General features: G+C 35.8%; 1 protein-coding gene across 3 annotated transcripts in view; it reads right to left on the bottom strand.

Annotated features, from left to right (window-relative positions):
- SLC13A1 (solute carrier family 13 member 1) overlaps positions 1-17170 on the bottom strand; it is a 112985-nt gene that overhangs the window by 31627 nt on the left and 64188 nt on the right. For all 3 annotated transcript variants that reach the window (XM_037836266.1, XM_037836267.1, XM_037836268.1), the window contains exons 7-8: positions 8238-8282; positions 7246-7397 (exon numbers count right to left, since the gene is read on the bottom strand). In XM_037836266.1, the coding sequence (XP_037692194.1) occupies positions 7246-7397; positions 8238-8282 (197 nt within the window). The remainder of the gene's footprint in view (positions 1-7245; positions 7398-8237; positions 8283-17170) is intronic.

Below are 17170 nucleotides of genomic sequence, written 5' to 3'. Positions count from 1 at the left end.
TGGGCGTGGCCTAATCAGGTGGACTCTTAAAAGAGAGACTCTCCTGGTGGCCTTAAAGAAGTAAGCAGCCATGGTGTCAGAGGAAGAGGCCATGTGGCAAGGACCTGAGGGCAACCTTTAGGAGCTGAGAGCAACCCCCCCACTCCCATAACCACCTTGGTCACATGATTGCAAGGAACTAAATTCTGCCAACCATCTGAATGAGCTTGCTCAGAAGATCCTGAGCCTCTGTTGAGATGTCAAGTCTGGCTGACCCCTTGATTTCATCCTGGTGAGACAGAGCAAATGAGTCCACTAACCTGTGCCTGCACTCCTGACTCCCAGAAATTAAGACATGATAAATTTGTGTTGTAGGCTGCTAAATTGATGGCAATTTGTTTCATAGCAATAGAAGACTAAAATACAGGGAAACCTACTAGAAGACAAAGGCAATTTTGCCAGTGGTGGGGGGAGCAGGGATACGATTTTAGCTTAATTTAGGTTGGTGGCAGTGTAGATGAAGCAAAGAATAACAGATATTAAATATATCTGGGATTAAATGTGGGAGATGAGGAAAGGTGCCATTTATTGAAGTAGTGAAGTAGGAGGGAGACACAGGTTGGCAGGTGGGTGGTGGATGGAGAGTGCTGTTGTGGGTGTGTTAATTTGAGATGTCCTTTAGGTTTCTGAGTGATGATGTTAGGTAGGCAGTTAGGTAAATGAGTCCCAAATCAGAGGAGAGGGCGGGGCTAAGGATATAAAATTCACAGTTATCAGCACACAGGTGGTATTATAAACCATGGAAGTAGTTGTGATAGTTTGGGGAGTTAATGAAGATTTAGAATTAAAAAGAAACTGTGAATGTGTCCTGGCATAATCTAAGTTTTAGAGGTGAGGCAAAAGTGTAGAAATGAGCAGAGGAAATAAGCACATTTAATTATAACAAAAATCCTGTGAGGAAGGCATTATATTTCCACTTTATACAAGAAGAAACTGAGTCTCAGGAGGTCAAGTGGATGGCCCAGGTCACAGACTGTGCAGTCAAGCTAGATTTTGAAACCAGGAGGAGAGTTTAGCTCTAATATACAAACTCCCAAGTAAAAACAGAAAATTTCATATATATTGCAAAATATCCATAACTAGAATACACATTTTGGGTTAAGGACAGTTTAGAATGATGTAGAAATGATGGCCCCATAACGCAGAGACATGATTTGACCTAAGATATATGGGCTTCAGTGCTGAAACTAAAGAAGAGAGCTTTGTTGCCACAGACTTAAAACCAACTATAAAATGATGAGTAACTTTAATACCAGTGAAATATGCAAAAATGGCCTCAAAAGAATGTTTATGTTTGTGGAAATTTACAGCCATTTGGCCATTAGTTGTCACTATAAGCTAATGTTCACACTGATTATTGTCCTTTTGATTAATGATTGTTTTGATTATTTCTCAGTCAAAGCCACTTTTCAGTTTTGTATTTGTATAGTTCCAGAGGAGTTTGTTTTTTTTTTTTTAATATTAACTAGTTGTTATTCATGAGCCAGGCTTGGCTTTCTGACAGCAACAGCAAAAGTAGAAGCAACAACAATGGCTAGAATTCTTGACAAATTACTCTGTACCCTCTGCGAAGAGCCACATGTGCATTATCCCATTTAATAATCACAATACTATTAGAAGTTCTGGTGCTAGCCCCAAATTATAAATGAGGAAACTGATGTTCACAGGAGTTAAGCTAATATATGGTAGGGATGAAATATGAACCAAAGTCTGAGACTAAAATCTGCCATCTAAAACCTGGTAACCCTCAAAGGGGATTATTGCTAGGTAGCTTGTTTGCATTTTCCCTCTGTTAGCCAAGAAGAGAAGCTCAGAAGATAGGCTTTGAAGGGCACATAGAAACTTATTTCTTTAACCAACCCTTGGTTTGTGAACCTATAGTAATTATTATTTAACATGTAATTAGTAACAGTGACCATACTATTCACTGATAGCACAATTTCCTTCCAAGGGGCTTTGTATATCCACATATTTCACAGCTGACACTGTAAGTTGAATAATACACATCAATAATTAGCAAGCTATTAAATTTTACTTGTGATAATCTTCTATTCTTAATCCAATAGATTTGTTTTTTTTTAATTAATAGCTGTTGTGTATGTCAGATGATATTGATGCATCAAACATGAAAACAGTAATTGTCCCTAACAACATTTTCCTTAATAACTTTATTTTGAGAGCAAAGATCATTTAATCATTTCGATGATTCCCAAGAGAAATCAGTACTTCATTTATGTCTTGATACAGGTCAACTTAACCAGTGTTTATTGATCACATATTTCTGCCTCTTGTGGACTAAAAAAAGAATAAGATAATGATTTAGCCTTTCCAAGCTTGCAGTCATCCAGGCTGGTGGTTGTGCATGTGTGTGGATATGACAAGTTTAAAGAAATGTGAATATAGGTTATTTTAAGATGAGATGGGAAGGATGGTTGAGAAATGAATGAACAGAGTTTCAAATGGAAGAGCATCCACTCAAGTAGAAAAAGAGGTTGATGAGTTAGCTGACCAACCAGAGAAGGAAGGAATGGCTTAATTATAGAGTAGCTTTTATTAACAATAGCACTAGAGCAGGAGATTGGGTGGTGACTGGAAGAGCATAATAATGGAACAGATAGAGAGCGTTGAACAAGCAGGATTTATCACGCGGAGGAGCCCAAGGAGGGAATAGTTTGTTCCAACTAGCCACCTGTCCAGTTTTGCAACAGTTTGTAAGAGTATGTAATTAGGCTTGCAAGTTTATATTCTATAAAAAGGAAATGCAACAAAAGAATGTGAATTACAACATGTCATCCTTAGTTGTTACCGTCAGTAAGCTTGCTGTTTTTAGAACTTTGCCAGCCTGGCACCCTCACAGATGGTCACAGAGCTGGAAACAAATGAGGAGGCAGCATGGAAAGGGCACTAGGACTCAGCCCATCTACCTTCACCTCCCAGCACCTTGACTGATGAGTATTCTTCAGTTGTACTCTCTGAGCCTCAGTTTCCTTATGTATAAAACAAGGGTGTTGTCTACATGATTTGAAATTTCTCTGTCTTCACTTCTTCTCTTCTTCCTATTACTAAGCAGTATAGGTTCTTGTTTTCCAAGACTAAAATTTCTCTACCCTTGTTTTTAATTTCATTCCATTTCCACCTGACCCTTAGCTCATCAATATTTTCTCTTTTTTTCAAAACTTCAAGCATCCCTGATTTACTGTCTCCTTCCTCTGAGTCTAAAACCATGCTGACATCTCCCTGGTTCGAAAAAAGATCTCTGCCTCTGGTCATACCATGCTTGTTTTTTTCTTCTTTTTTATTGTCTTTCATTGGAAGAATCATTTAAACTTGCTGTCTCCCTCTCTCCACCACATTCTCAATCCTTAACCCTCTTTACTCTGAATTCTGTCCAGTCCCCACTGTTTCTGAAACTGCCCATCTGGAGGACACTGGTGAGAACCAAAGGCCTTTTCTCAGGCAACAACTAATTTGAACTCTGTCAAAATACAAACTCCTGACTTATCCTCCATTTTGAAAACGGTCTTCTCCTTTGGCTTTCAAAGTACTACATTCCTCCTGGTTCTCCTCCTACCTTGATTAATTTTTCTCATCTTCAATCCTTTCAGTTTTGCCTAAGAATCTATCTATGTTTTGATTATTTTCATTTTTTTTTCTCTCCATGTGACCATTTCCATGCTAAAGAATTTAGTCTTCACTTCCACATAGATAACCCCAGAATTTATAACTCTAATTTTAAAAATCCATTTGCAAATACCTGCTTAAAATATTCTTGTGAGTAGGCTATTAGCAGGCCATTTCAATATGTCCAAAATCAAGTCTATTATTTTCTCAAGTGAACCTGCCCCTTCCCATTCTCCTCTAGAAGTTCACAACATTGCTGTCTATCTAACCCCATGGGCAAACATTCCCAGAGTTGTCCTAACTTCTGCTTCCCCTTAAATCCTCACACCTAATTGCTCACCACCTTCTGATCATGCAGTCTCTTGAGCCTAAATCCTCCTATATGTTCACAACTAGCTTCATTCTGCCCCTTCTCATTTGTCAAATTTAGGTAATAGAATCCTAATTGGTCTCCTTGTCTACAGACTCTAAGAATGCCAATTAATCTGCAAGCTGCTATTCTCGGTGCTCAAAAACATACACACATTATTCCACTCCTTCTTTCAAAAATGTGCTACAGACTGTGGTGCTTTGATTTTATGAATTGTTTGCATTTGTTTTCTCCATAAATATGGTATTTACCTTGTGATGGTTAATTTCACCTGTCAATTTGGCTAAGTTTGGTGTTCAGTCATTTGGTCAAGTAACCAGTAGCCTGATTGTTACTGTGAGAGTATTTTATAGATGGATTTATGTCTATAGTCAGTTGATTGCAGCTATGGCTGATTGCATCTACAGTCAACAAAGGAGATTGCTCTCAACAATGAACGGAGCCTCTTCATCCATTCAGTTGGAGGTCTTAAAGCCAGAACTGAGGATTTCAAAAGTTAGAAGAATTTCTGACTCTGCTTCAGCCAGCCAGCTTCTCCTAGTAAATGTCAACCTCACCTTTATCAGGGTTTCCAACTTGTAGCCTGTCCTGTGGAATCCGGGCTTGCCAATCCCCAGCCACATGAGCCAATTCCTATAATAAGTTTCTTAATATTTATAGATATAGATGATGTAGATGTAGATGTAGATTCTGTGGATTCTGTTTCTCTGGAGAACCCTGGCTAACACATACCTCTTTTCAGATTGGACAATGTTGTATAGAGAAGTTTCTCTAGAGATCAAGGGTGTAGCACAAATTGCCAATTATGTTTCCAGGGAAGTAACTTTTTAGGGGTGCATCCTTGGGTTCTGACTGAGTTTAGTTTGGTCCTTAGTCTGTTCAGCTTGATCTCAACTTTCTCAACTCTAATAATAATAATAATGAACATTTATTGAGCTCAGGCTCTGGGCTAGGCACTGTTTTAAGTACTTTACTTTGGGCTACTTATTTTATTTAACATTCAAAATCATTCTCTAAAAAGAGAGATCATATCATTATCCTTATTTTTCTGGGTAACAGGCCTAAAAAGATGAGTAGTTTATCCAAAGTCACCTGTTTTGTAGATGGAAGAGCTGGGATTTGAACAGTTAGACATTTTAACCCAGAGCCTATGTTTTAATGGACAATATATACCACTTCCACAGCAAGGCTATATAGGATATATAATATATGTAAATTACCTAGCAAAGGCTCAATACATTTACTTTACCTTTTCCCCTATATGTCAGGAAAAAAAACTATTATTATGTTTTCAAAATTTTAAATGACTTTTCACATTTGTGAAACAAAAGACTGTATAAATATATTTTTTGTTTAGGCTTTGAGAGTGTATTTTCCAATCTATTCCATCCACAGTATTTTCAAGATGGCTCTTTCACTAAATGCTGATGGTATGAAGAACTTGATTCAACTTTCCTGCACCGTTTGGAGCTGGGAGGCACTCAAAATGAGATAGCGCAAAACCATCATCGATAATGCTCAAAAAGATGGTAAGCATTGTCAAAAGGATAGGGTGGCATTATTGTAGTGGATTTAGAAACAAAGGGCGATACCTCTCCATCACCCGTCATCTGGAAGAAGAACATAAATCTTGTATTTTTGCAGTTTTAAGACTCTGTAACTTAAATAAAAATTAAATTAAATCAAACTTTGGTTGATACATTACGCAGGAAAACATAAACCAAGGATGAGCTCATTATGATTACATGGCAATGGTGGAAACCAGCAGTTTCTCTAACACCAACAAGGATAAAACAACAAGAATTTAGTCTGAATGTCAGAGAAAGAGACTTATGGGAGACTAGGATGTAGAAGCTCTTTCCCTGCAGAATTCAAGTGAAAGGATAGAAGACTGGCTTTCAGAATAGAATCATGTGCATTTTCTGTCTTAAATTAGGGGATGCACTGGATAAATCCTCTCTGACATTATGAATTTAAGAAGTTCCCAACTTATAAACCAAATATCTTTCAAAGGTTCCTTTCTTAGTCAGTTGCCAGGAGCACACATGATTGATGTGTATTCAGAAACAATAAATACACATGACAGTGCTATACCAGTGTACTTTGTACACAATTCCCATTCTTTCTAGAATAGGGATTAACATTCTTAGAGTTTTGTAGTGGTGGGTGTTTTTTTTTTTTTTTTTTTTTTTTTGAGAAGCTACATATGCACAACATTTGCAAATAATTACAGAAATTTCATGGTGTCTGTGAATCTGCTCCCTAGAATGTAGCTGTCCCACCTCTGAATCCTAATTTCCTCTGAAAAGGACCTAAATCCTGTTCATGACTTTTCTCAATGTGCCTGCCTTCTTGGAGCTCTGAAATTACCTGTCCTATTAGTACTTGAAAAATGTATCTTGGCTTTAGACTAAGTTTCGTCTCTCACTTAAAAGTTTGGAATTTCTAAGTATTGATCAATAGTTCGTAACTTACAGGGTGCTAAGTGTTTTTACATGGATTACCTCATTTGATTCTCACAATAACCCCACGAGCTGTGATTATTTTGCATATGAAAAATACTGACTCTTGGGACAGTGATGTACTTTGTCTAAATTCACAAAGGAAGTAACAGGAAATTGTGGAATTTTTAATGCAATTTCTCTAACTCTTTGTATCTACAGAAAACCCATTTTCTACAATAGATTGGCATCCTGGATCCAGATCCATATTAGAGACATGTGCCTGTCCTTAGAATATTTTATTACTGCTATTTCTTGTTATTTGCCCAATATTTCAAATTTGTTTAATTCCAAATCCAAGCCTTCCATAATTTGCATCTCTGTTCACCACACACTTAAGTTTAAACACAAGTTCCAAAACCTTACATAAATTATCCTATGAAAATGATCCCTTTTCACTTTAGCTAGTTGCAATTTGCAACATTATATGAAATGAAAAATGCCTTCCCTATTTGTTTACAGTGGTCAGCCAGGAGTTACTCCCTCTGAGCTGACCTGGGGAAGCTGTAGGCTCATGTGGCTTCCTGATTCACCATGTCCTACATATTTATCTCTTAGTACAATGGAAGGTCCCTAGACTTATAGAAGTCCTGATGGGTAATGAAGGAAAGTTAACTCGAACAGCATCTCTTTCTTTGGATTATCTGAATCAGGTAAGACTAATTGTTGTAAGTTGTGTGCTGCCCATTTGTTAAATACAATCATTTTACTTACATATTGAAATGTTCAGTGAAGATCAAGTTGGTGGAAGTGCCAGTGATTGTGGTCAGTCCACCCATGGTAGAAGAGTAAGTAATGCACAAGCACATAAGTTTACATATCATGTGGTCCTTCTTTGTTCGATATTTGGCTCCTGTAACTGAGTTCTGTTCAACAAGAAAATGTACCATGAGAACAGCTCATTTGTGATCATAAGAAGCAGTAAATAGCATTGGTCTTTCCATCAATAGATAGGAAGCAATAAAAATATTTCAGTCAAAACCACCGATATTATTTAAAAACATACAATTTCATTAATTCACTCATCTCATCCTTCTGTCTTTTCAGGAACCAACTCTTCCTTCATCCCTCCTCATTTCTCACTGCTACTGCCAAGTCCACTGTTTTGCCACTGAAACTCATGGTATAGGGTCAGCAAGTTGCTTAACCTCTTGGAGGAGTGCCTCCCCACCTTTGTGCCTAACTGATGGTCCCTTGAAGATACCACTTCCTCTGAAATAGATTGCTTTCAACCCAGCATTGAGAGATGAGATCAATGTACTCCTTGCTCCCTAATACCTCTTTCAGAATGTTAATCCTCTACTACCATTAAAAAAAAAAAGATTCATTCTCCTTTAAGACTTTTGTGATTTGTGCATCTCTCACAGTCTTTTGACCATGATATTCTGATCTCCTGTCACTAAAGATGACAGTGGCACTTGGCTCATAAGCATCCGCCATACTCCAAATCCTTCCAGCGTACCCCAAATCCTGCCAGCTTATCAACAACCCCTCAAATACACTGGCCCTCACAGATCTTTGACTTCATTTCCAAAGACCTTCAATTCTTCTCTCCTTTGGTTAGACACTCCAATAGTCACATCTTGGAAAGGAGCACTTTTCAGATAGCTCCACCTGAAAAATCACTAATTCAAATGTAAATGCTTTGTTTAATGACTAAGACTTCATATAGTGCAAGCCAAAAGCACCTTCAGTTTTTCTCCTACCTGTGACGTATGTAAACCAGTTCTGTTGGTCTGATTCTGGTCATCCTGGGGTGAAATCAAGGAGAGATTCCATAACTTTTCTGGTCACTTCATTTAATGATTAGTCTTTCCCACAGGTAATAACAAAAGACCCAATGTTATTTAAACTTCTCTTCTCCCCTAGGTCATGCCTGTTTGAAAACCCACAGTTAGAGGAGGTTTGTTGCAGAAGCTTGTGGGGCTGATTTCTTTGAGTGGTAATGATTAGCAAAATTCCAACTCTGAATGAACCCAACTATTGATTCTTTCTGTGTTATGTCTGTTCCTGAGCAGCCAAGATTATTAGTGAAATTACATGCACAGCAGAGGAGACTGATTTTCCTACACTAATGAGCACAAAATTCAACTTCAGTATTATTGCTGTCTCTCTACCTTTACTACGTTTCTGTGATAAAATCACTCTTTTTCCACAGAAAATTTAAAACTTATTCTATTCTCTTTGTACCATCAACTCTCAATGCTTCCTCTAACTGTGGGTAGATTTGCCTCCTACTACACACAGTAAATAGAAGCTAGCAGACAAAGGTTTCACTATCAAATGCAAAAACCTACTTGTATCTGCTCTACCTTCTCCTCCTTCCCTACTGATGAAACAAACAAAAAAAATCTTTCCTACATAAAACCAGACTCTTCTTGTTTCTGAACCCAAATTCCTCTTCTCAGAAACCCACAATAGACTTTACCATCAATATTTAAACGTCGTCATTTTTATAACAAACAAATTTAGTTACTGTCCTATCTCACCTACATTTTCACAGCCTTCTGAAAAGAGCTGTTTACACTTAATGACTCATTTCCTTAACCATTCCAATCTGGCTTCTATATCCTCATTTCATCCAAAATCATCTCGCTAAGATTATCAATAACCTCCATATTGCTAAGCACACTAGATAATTCATATTCTCAACTTTGTTTATTGTCTCAGCAGCACCTAAAAGTTGATCAACCGTTCCTACTCAAAAAACTCTTCTTTTGACTTCTATGAGATCCCACTCTTCTGGTCTTTCTTCCACATTTCTGACTGTTCCTCTGTCTCACCTGCCAGTTCCTTTCCTTTCTTTCTTTATTTTGCCTTACAATTGTAATTTATTGAAACTCTGTTCTAAGCTCTAATCTTGTCTTACTCTAATATTTCTCCTTGGGAAATCTCATATATTTTCCTTGATGTAATAAATATTGAAAAATCAGAAACTTCTATCTTCAGCCCTGACTTCTTCCAGGCTCATATACCCAATGGCCTGTTCTCCATTAATTGAATACCTTAAATAAAATTCAAATTCAAAATGTTCAAAACAAAGATCATTATTTACTTCCTCAAACTTAGTGTTTCTTCATTTTTTCCTATTTAAGTCAATAGCATCACTGCCACTATAAGACAAACATGTATAGAGTGCTTAGGATTTAAAAGAACTATTCTAAGTTACAATAATATAAATGTTTTCACTATAATTCTTACAACTCAATGCAGTGGATACTGTTATTATTCCCATTTTATAGATGAAGACATGAGACAGAGAAGTTAAGAGTAAATTGCTTGTGATCACAGAGCCAGTAAATGGCAGATACGGATTTTGAAACCATATATTCTTGCTTTAAAGCTCATACTCTTAGCCATTCTTCTATATTGCTTGTCCTCTTGAAAACACTCTCTTCCACATTCCACCCAATCCTGTCAATTTTATCTACTTAATCTGTTCAGTTTTCACCATCTCCACTGCCATCATCTTGGTCTAAGTCACCAATTACCTCTGGCCTGGGTTACTGTAATAACCTCCCATGCATTTCTTTGTAACAATTCTTGCCTCTTCCAGACCTGTTCTATAAACTGCAAACTTAAAAAAAAAAAAAAAAAAAAGATGTACTTAAGACATATGCAAACAGAAGAAATTGCCTTGTTCTATTCATATAAGCATGCTATCTGTGATGTTGGTACTGAAAGATATTTTTGAGATATCACAATAAGGAAAAAATTATTATTCACTAAAAGTCATCAAGGATATGGGAATGGCATTTAGCAGAGCAGGGGTCAGGTGCACTGGGTTGTAATTTACCTTTTACTTTCTAATTAATTTAAAGGTCAGCCCCCTAGAGGTATCCACTCTTCACCTAAAATAAATTACTTTACAAAAACTTCCATTTGCCTTATATTTTCTATAAGGAAATGATTTGTACATCCCATATTTGATATGTTCCCATTGAAAACTTGAAATGAATGAATGAATGAATAAATAAATATTAAGAACAAATAAAATGGCAAAAATCAGTTTTAAAAACTCTGATGAGTGATAGAAAGTCTCAACTGAAATTTAGGGCTTCAAAAATTTTTAAATGTTATTTTATTACAGGAAAGACTTTTCAAATATTAACCAGAAAGCAATGTAGAATTTGGATATATTACTTGGATATCATTAAATTGATGATAAGAATGGAAAATTAAAAAAATTTAATGTGTTCATAATTTCTCATTGTCACATTAAAACTTTCAAAAATACAAAGGGAAAATGATTGCATATAAAAGCTTGACTGCAAATATATGCATATAAATAAATGCTTGAAATGCATTGGCAGATATAAAATAAAAAATAAAAACATAAACATACAAATTTATTTATCATGGCTTATCCTTTATGGATACCTCACACTTTTTTTTTTTTTGCTGCATGAAGACCTTTAAAATGTACGTTAATACTAATACTACTGCATTAAGTTGATGTTTTTGCAAATATCACAGATAATTTATAAAGGCAATAAAAGTTAAGATAAATTCAAATTCTGCAGTAAATGGCAGCACTAATATATCTAGATGATACAAATTAAAGGTTTAGTGGAAGTGTTTTTGGGGTGGAATGAGGTGCACTGTTTGTGTATCTAGCTAGTAAACATGAAGCCCATGCAATTGGCTATGTGTTATTTTTGCTGAGAGCACATGATTGCTGGATGAATTTGTTGAAGAGATGATGCTGAAGTGAAGGATAAAGATTGAGGACCCCAGAGTACCAGCTGAAAAATAATACTTTTAAGAAAGCCAGGGATGAGCCACTAATTGAGCCAACTAATTGTACAACAACTACAAAAAATAGTGGGGATCTCAGCAGGTTAGACTCCCAGACTTCTAATGACTACAGAGATTAAAATTATTAGACATAATGTAAATAAGCAAATATATTTATGAATAACAAAATAAGAGGAGGGATCAAAAATATGAGTAAGGAGCAGAGATTATAAAAGTTACCAAAAAAAGATTCTCAAAAAGACAAGCATAACTTCCAGAAATTGAAATTTAATTAACTGACATTAAAAGAAATCTCAGTGGATAGGTTAAGCAGAACAGACATAGCTGAAGGGAGAACTGATGAACTAGAAGACAGATCTGAAGAAATTATTTAGAAAATAAAAAGAGATTTCAAGAAGCCTGGCAGAAGAGAATGAGATAATTTAACAGGTGTTTAATTGGAAACCCAGAGGGACAGAATTATGAGAACTAGGAAGAAGAAATTGAATATTGAGAAATAATGTCAGAAAATTCTCACAACATGCTGAAAACGACCAGTTCATAGATGCAGGAGAAATGTACACTTAGGCATATCAGAGTGAAATTCTAGAATGCACACAGACACACGTACATACACACCTGAAAACCATTAAAGAAACCAGAGAGAAAAGACTGTTTTTAAAGGAATGGTAATTTGACCCACAAGTTACATCTTCACAGCAAAAGTGCAATATATAGTAGACATTTCTGTATAGTAGAAATATATCCCAAAGAGTTAACCAAAAATAATGGTTACTCTATAATCACAAAAATATATTTCAAGTATTATAAACACCATTCTATTAAACAAAAACTGAGAGTTGACCACAAAAGGAGCTCACTGAAGGACATTCTAACATGTATCTCAGGCAGAAGGAGCATAATCACAGTTGTAACATGTGAGAAGCAAGAAGCAATGGTGAGGAAAGATAGTAATAAATGCATACATAGTCCTATATAAACATTTAGTTATAAAAAATAGAATTATCTACTTTATAGGAAAATTACAGACTAGATCTAAAAACTTGTCAAATGGTGCCAGATAAATAGGGAAGTGTGATGAGTTAAGGTGTCTTAACATCCTTGTACTGTCAGGAGGAAGTAAAGAAATGGATTATTTTTAGACCTTTATAAATTAAATATACATGGTAAAATGGTTAGGACAGCTAGAATAATAGACACAGCGTGTAATACACGACATAGAAGTGTGTGTGCATTGGATGAAATAATAATAATAAAAAGGAAAAGAACAATGCAAAAGAATGCAAGAAAGAGAAATGAAAAGAATATTTGGAAAAATAGAAAATCCATGATTATATGGGGAAATTATTCACAATATGTTAAGAATCCCAAAAAGTTCAAATAGGCAAAACTCATCAGGTAAATAATGAGTGAATTAAAGTGCAAAAACCAGCAATATGCTCTTTACAAGAGATATACTTAAAATAGAAGGCCACAGAAATTTTGAAAGTGAAAGAATAGAAGAAATGCCAGGTAAATACTAGTCTAAAAAAGGCTGGCATTGTGCATTATTATAAAAATAAATAGACTCAAATAAATAGTAAACAGCTGGGAACAACTAGTAAATAGTCTGGAATAACTTTTGGGGGACATAAAAAAGAAACACTAAATAAGCTTTTTGCGAGCTTTACAACCCAGGAATGCCTTTCTCAAGGACCTGTGGGCCATCTCTCTGAAAAGTAAACATCAAAGAAGTTAGCACCCTTATCTCCCCATTTTCATGGGAGTTGAGCTTACACATCTGGTTCCACCATTGGCTGTAACTATCTACATGCCATAGAGAAATGAGAAGTTATATTATTCCTTTGGATGGAGGCAATTAACAAATGCAAAGACCATCCAAATTATCAGGTAAATATAAGATGAACTGTGGGTGACAAATGATGCTGTCAAGTCCTTTTACTTGAGGACTAGTTTTCATTTATCTTGAGAACATGTATGTAATGTGTTGTATGTGCTTAGCTATGTAGAAGGGTGAGATCTCTTTCCTTCTTTGCAACCTTTTTAGAAGAGTGTTTGTGATGCATTTCATTCTGCTTTAATGCTTATTCAGTAATAAATTTGTTTTTCTTATTCTTCTACATTTGTGAAGAGGTTTTCTGGGTTTCCAATACTACCTTGTTGAAAAGATTGCAATGTTGAATATTTGTTATGGTGGCCAGATCCATACCAACTAATACAGGAGGTAAAGCTGAAGAGAGGACAAGGGAATGATTAACACAAAATTCTGGACCTTGGTTATCTCAGCAAGTGGGGGAAAGGAGATTAAATCAGGAAAGGACCCATGAGGTTTATAAGGAACCTGTAATGTTTTATATCTAAAGATAAATGTGATATAACTTTCATTTTATTATTCTTTAAAATTTTTAGTTTCATTTTTAAAACTCATGTATATACATATATATATATATATATATATAATATTTCACAGTAAAAGTATAAATACAATTTGGGGAAAAATAATATTAATTCATTAAGAAATACTATTGAGCTTCTGATGGCAGTATAAGATATTTCAGGAGGCCATTCTGCCACATAATCTTTGAACAACTAGCAAAAACTGGCAGAACCATCTTCCTCAAACTCCAGAAGAGAGTTAAAGGGTTATAGTAACTAGGTGAGTGTTGAATAAGGAAAACATAGCTTTTAAAATGGTAGTAGAAGGTCTTGACAACCATGCTGGTCCCTCCCGTACCTCCTCCCTGGAACTGTACAGAGCCAGCCTTTGCTCCTATCATGGGTCCCTGGGCTGTTCCAGAGGTGGCAGAGTAAACCCCATGTGGATACTGTGGTGCTTGTATGTCAGTACCAGTCTATCAGTAGCAGCCTGAAAGATTGAATCAGGAAAACCCTCTCTGGCTCACCCTTCCAGAACTTGCCCTGCAGGCAGCAGCAGATTGCAGACAGCTAATGCAGTATAGGAAACAATTCAAAGTGAACTGGGCAAAGGATTACATGCTTTAATTCACAGAATAGAACACTCAAGAAGGGAGAAAATCTACTATAAAGGGATTAGAGAGGGCATTTGAATATTCATAAACGGGCATCAGCAAGCAGAAGCCTAGAGATAAACTTTGAAGGAGATCACCAGCCAATAAACAGCAAATTTGAAAAAACTGTGGGAGGTGTTTTTTGCATTGGTTTGTTTGTTTCTATTAGCCCATGGCACTTAAGGAAATTTCAGTTGGATACTAACTTTAAGGAACAATCAGCATAGGAAATTAGTCCCAGAGTTAGCACTTTAAAATATTAAAATGTGTAGTATGCAACAAAAGATTACAAGGCACAAAAAGAAAGAGGAAATAAGGGACCATCTGGCTAATCCAAAGGAATAATATAGTTAATATTGTAGCTAATAATATACATATATATTTTTCTATGTTTTACTTAATCCTTAATATATTTTAATTAAAAAAAATGTTAACAGTATATTTTGGCCTGAAATGGTCCTTCTGCTGAAATGTCAGATGATAGCTATAATTCTGGCTTTAAAACCAAAACCTCAAATGTTTAATAAATAAAAATTGTAACTAATTGCCATTCTACTCCAACCAGCTAGCCTAGCTGATGGGAAGAAGGCGGCGAGGCCAGAGAAAGGAGGCAGCTGGATCTTGGACCAATGGCTACAGGGGCAGATGGTGGAGAAGTAACCAGAAGAAGGACCATCTGTGCAGTCCCCAGGATAGCACCTACTTTTTGTCATGGGTAGGATAAGGGTCATATTTGCCCTCTTACACTCAACCCTTTTGTCTCAGGAAGGAAAACGTTCAAGGCAGCTCAACTTTGGTTTAAAGGTGAGCCTTGGTCTACAGATGGGACAATAATGCATGACCTTGGCTAGGGAGATCAGGGAGTCAAAGGCAAATAAGTATGGCCAAATTCTGAAGTATAAGAAATGTGAATTGTAATCCCTATGCCAGAGCTGAGGAAGGATCTCAAAAGCAACAGAAAGGACAACTTAGAGGATAGGGAGGAAACTAAGACCATCCCCCTCTAACAAAGGATATAACCTACCTCCCCTCTACCTGAGGAAAGAATAGGTTAAAATTTGGTTTAAAGGCAACTGGGTGACACTGTGTATATATATATATACACACACATATATATAGTTAATAATATAGTAATATTATAAATATAATATTGTTTCATCAATTGTAAGAAAATTACCACACTAATACCAAGTGCTAATAATCAGGAAAACTGTGTGTGAGGTATATATATATATATATATATATATATATATAGGAGTGCTGTATTTTCTGTATGATTTTTCTGCAAACCTAGACCCTTTCTAATAAAAAAAAAAGAAACACTATTAAAAATTGCATAGAAAACCACTGCTGAGGATTTTAAGAAACAAAATACAGTATTCAAATAAGTTACATCGAGTATGAGGTTTCCTGTACAGTTATTGGAAAGTACAAGCACACCTCATTTTATTTTGCTTTGAATTATTGTGCTTCACAGATACTGTGTTTTTTTTACACATTGAAGGTTTGTAACAACTCTGCATCAATCAAGCCTACTGGCACCATTTTCCCAACAGCCTGTGCTCACTTCATGTCTCTGAGTCACATTTTAGTAATCCTTGCAATATCTCAAACTTATTCATTATTATTATATCTGTTTCTCCACTGACTGGCCATTTTCTCTCTCTCCCTTCTCCTTGGGCCTATTCCTTAAGACACAACAAGGTTGAAATTAGGCCAAATAAAAACCTGTAAGTGTTCAAGTGAAAGGAAGAGTCACATGTCTCTCATTTTAAATCAAAAGCTAGAAATGATTAAGCTTAGTGAGGAAGGCACGTCAAAAGCCAAGACAGGCCAAAAGCTAAGCCTCTTGAACCAAAAAGTTAGCCACATTGTAAATGCAAATGAAAAATTCTTGAAGGAAATTGAGAGTGCTACTCCAGTAAATATACAAATAATAGAAAAGCAGAACAGCCTTATTGCTGATATGAAGAAAGTTCTAGTGGTCTGGATAGACAATCCAGCCAGCTACAACATTCCAGTAAGCCAAAGCCTAATCCAGAGCAAGGCCCTACCTCTCTTCAATTCTGTGAAAGTTGAAAGAGGAGAAGTTGCAGAAGAAATGTCTGAAGCTACCAGAGGTTGGTTCATGAGGTTTAAGGAAAGAGGCCATCTCCATACCATAAAAGTACAAGGTAAAGCAGCAAGTGCTGATGTAGAAGCTACAGCAAGTTATTCAGAAGATCTCGCTAAGATAATTAATGAAAGCAGCTACACTAACAACAGATTTTTCAATGTAGACGAAACAGCCTTCTAATGGAAGACGATGCCATCTAGGAATTTCATAATTAGAGAGAAGTCAATGCCTGGCTTCAAATCTTCAAAAGACAGGCTGACTCTCTTGTTAGGGGCTAATGCAGCTGACGATTTTAACTTGAAGCCAATGCTCACTCACTGAGAACGTAATATTTGAACAAATGTTAAATATATATTTGCTAGAATATTTATTAACCAATATTATAATCACTAAACTTAGAATTTATTTTGTGGAGTAATTCTTAGTATTCCTCTACTTATTGAGAATTTTCTGCTTACTACATACTAAATTTTAAATGGAACTATATATATAATTTTAAATGGAACTATATATATGTCATTGCCTATGGAGAGAAATACTACATAATTGTAAAAAATTAAGTAAGCTAATTGATCATCTCAGATTGATTTCATTGTATGAGCAAAGAGATTTTTAAGTTTAGAAATTTTGTACTAAATAAATGGTAATTTAAAGGTATAAAATTGTAGTATTTTCCATTAGAGAAAAATTTAATTTTCCTTTTTAAGCAGGAACATGGAGAAATGCTGTAACTTAC

Source organism: Choloepus didactylus, chromosome 5 (assembly GCF_015220235.1).
Source record: "Choloepus didactylus isolate mChoDid1 chromosome 5, mChoDid1.pri, whole genome shotgun sequence".
NCBI classification, from domain to species: Eukaryota; Metazoa; Chordata; class Mammalia; order Pilosa; family Megalonychidae; genus Choloepus; species Choloepus didactylus.
Note: the sequence above shows the minus strand (reverse complement) of the source record. Positions and strands in the feature narration are given on the sequence as shown.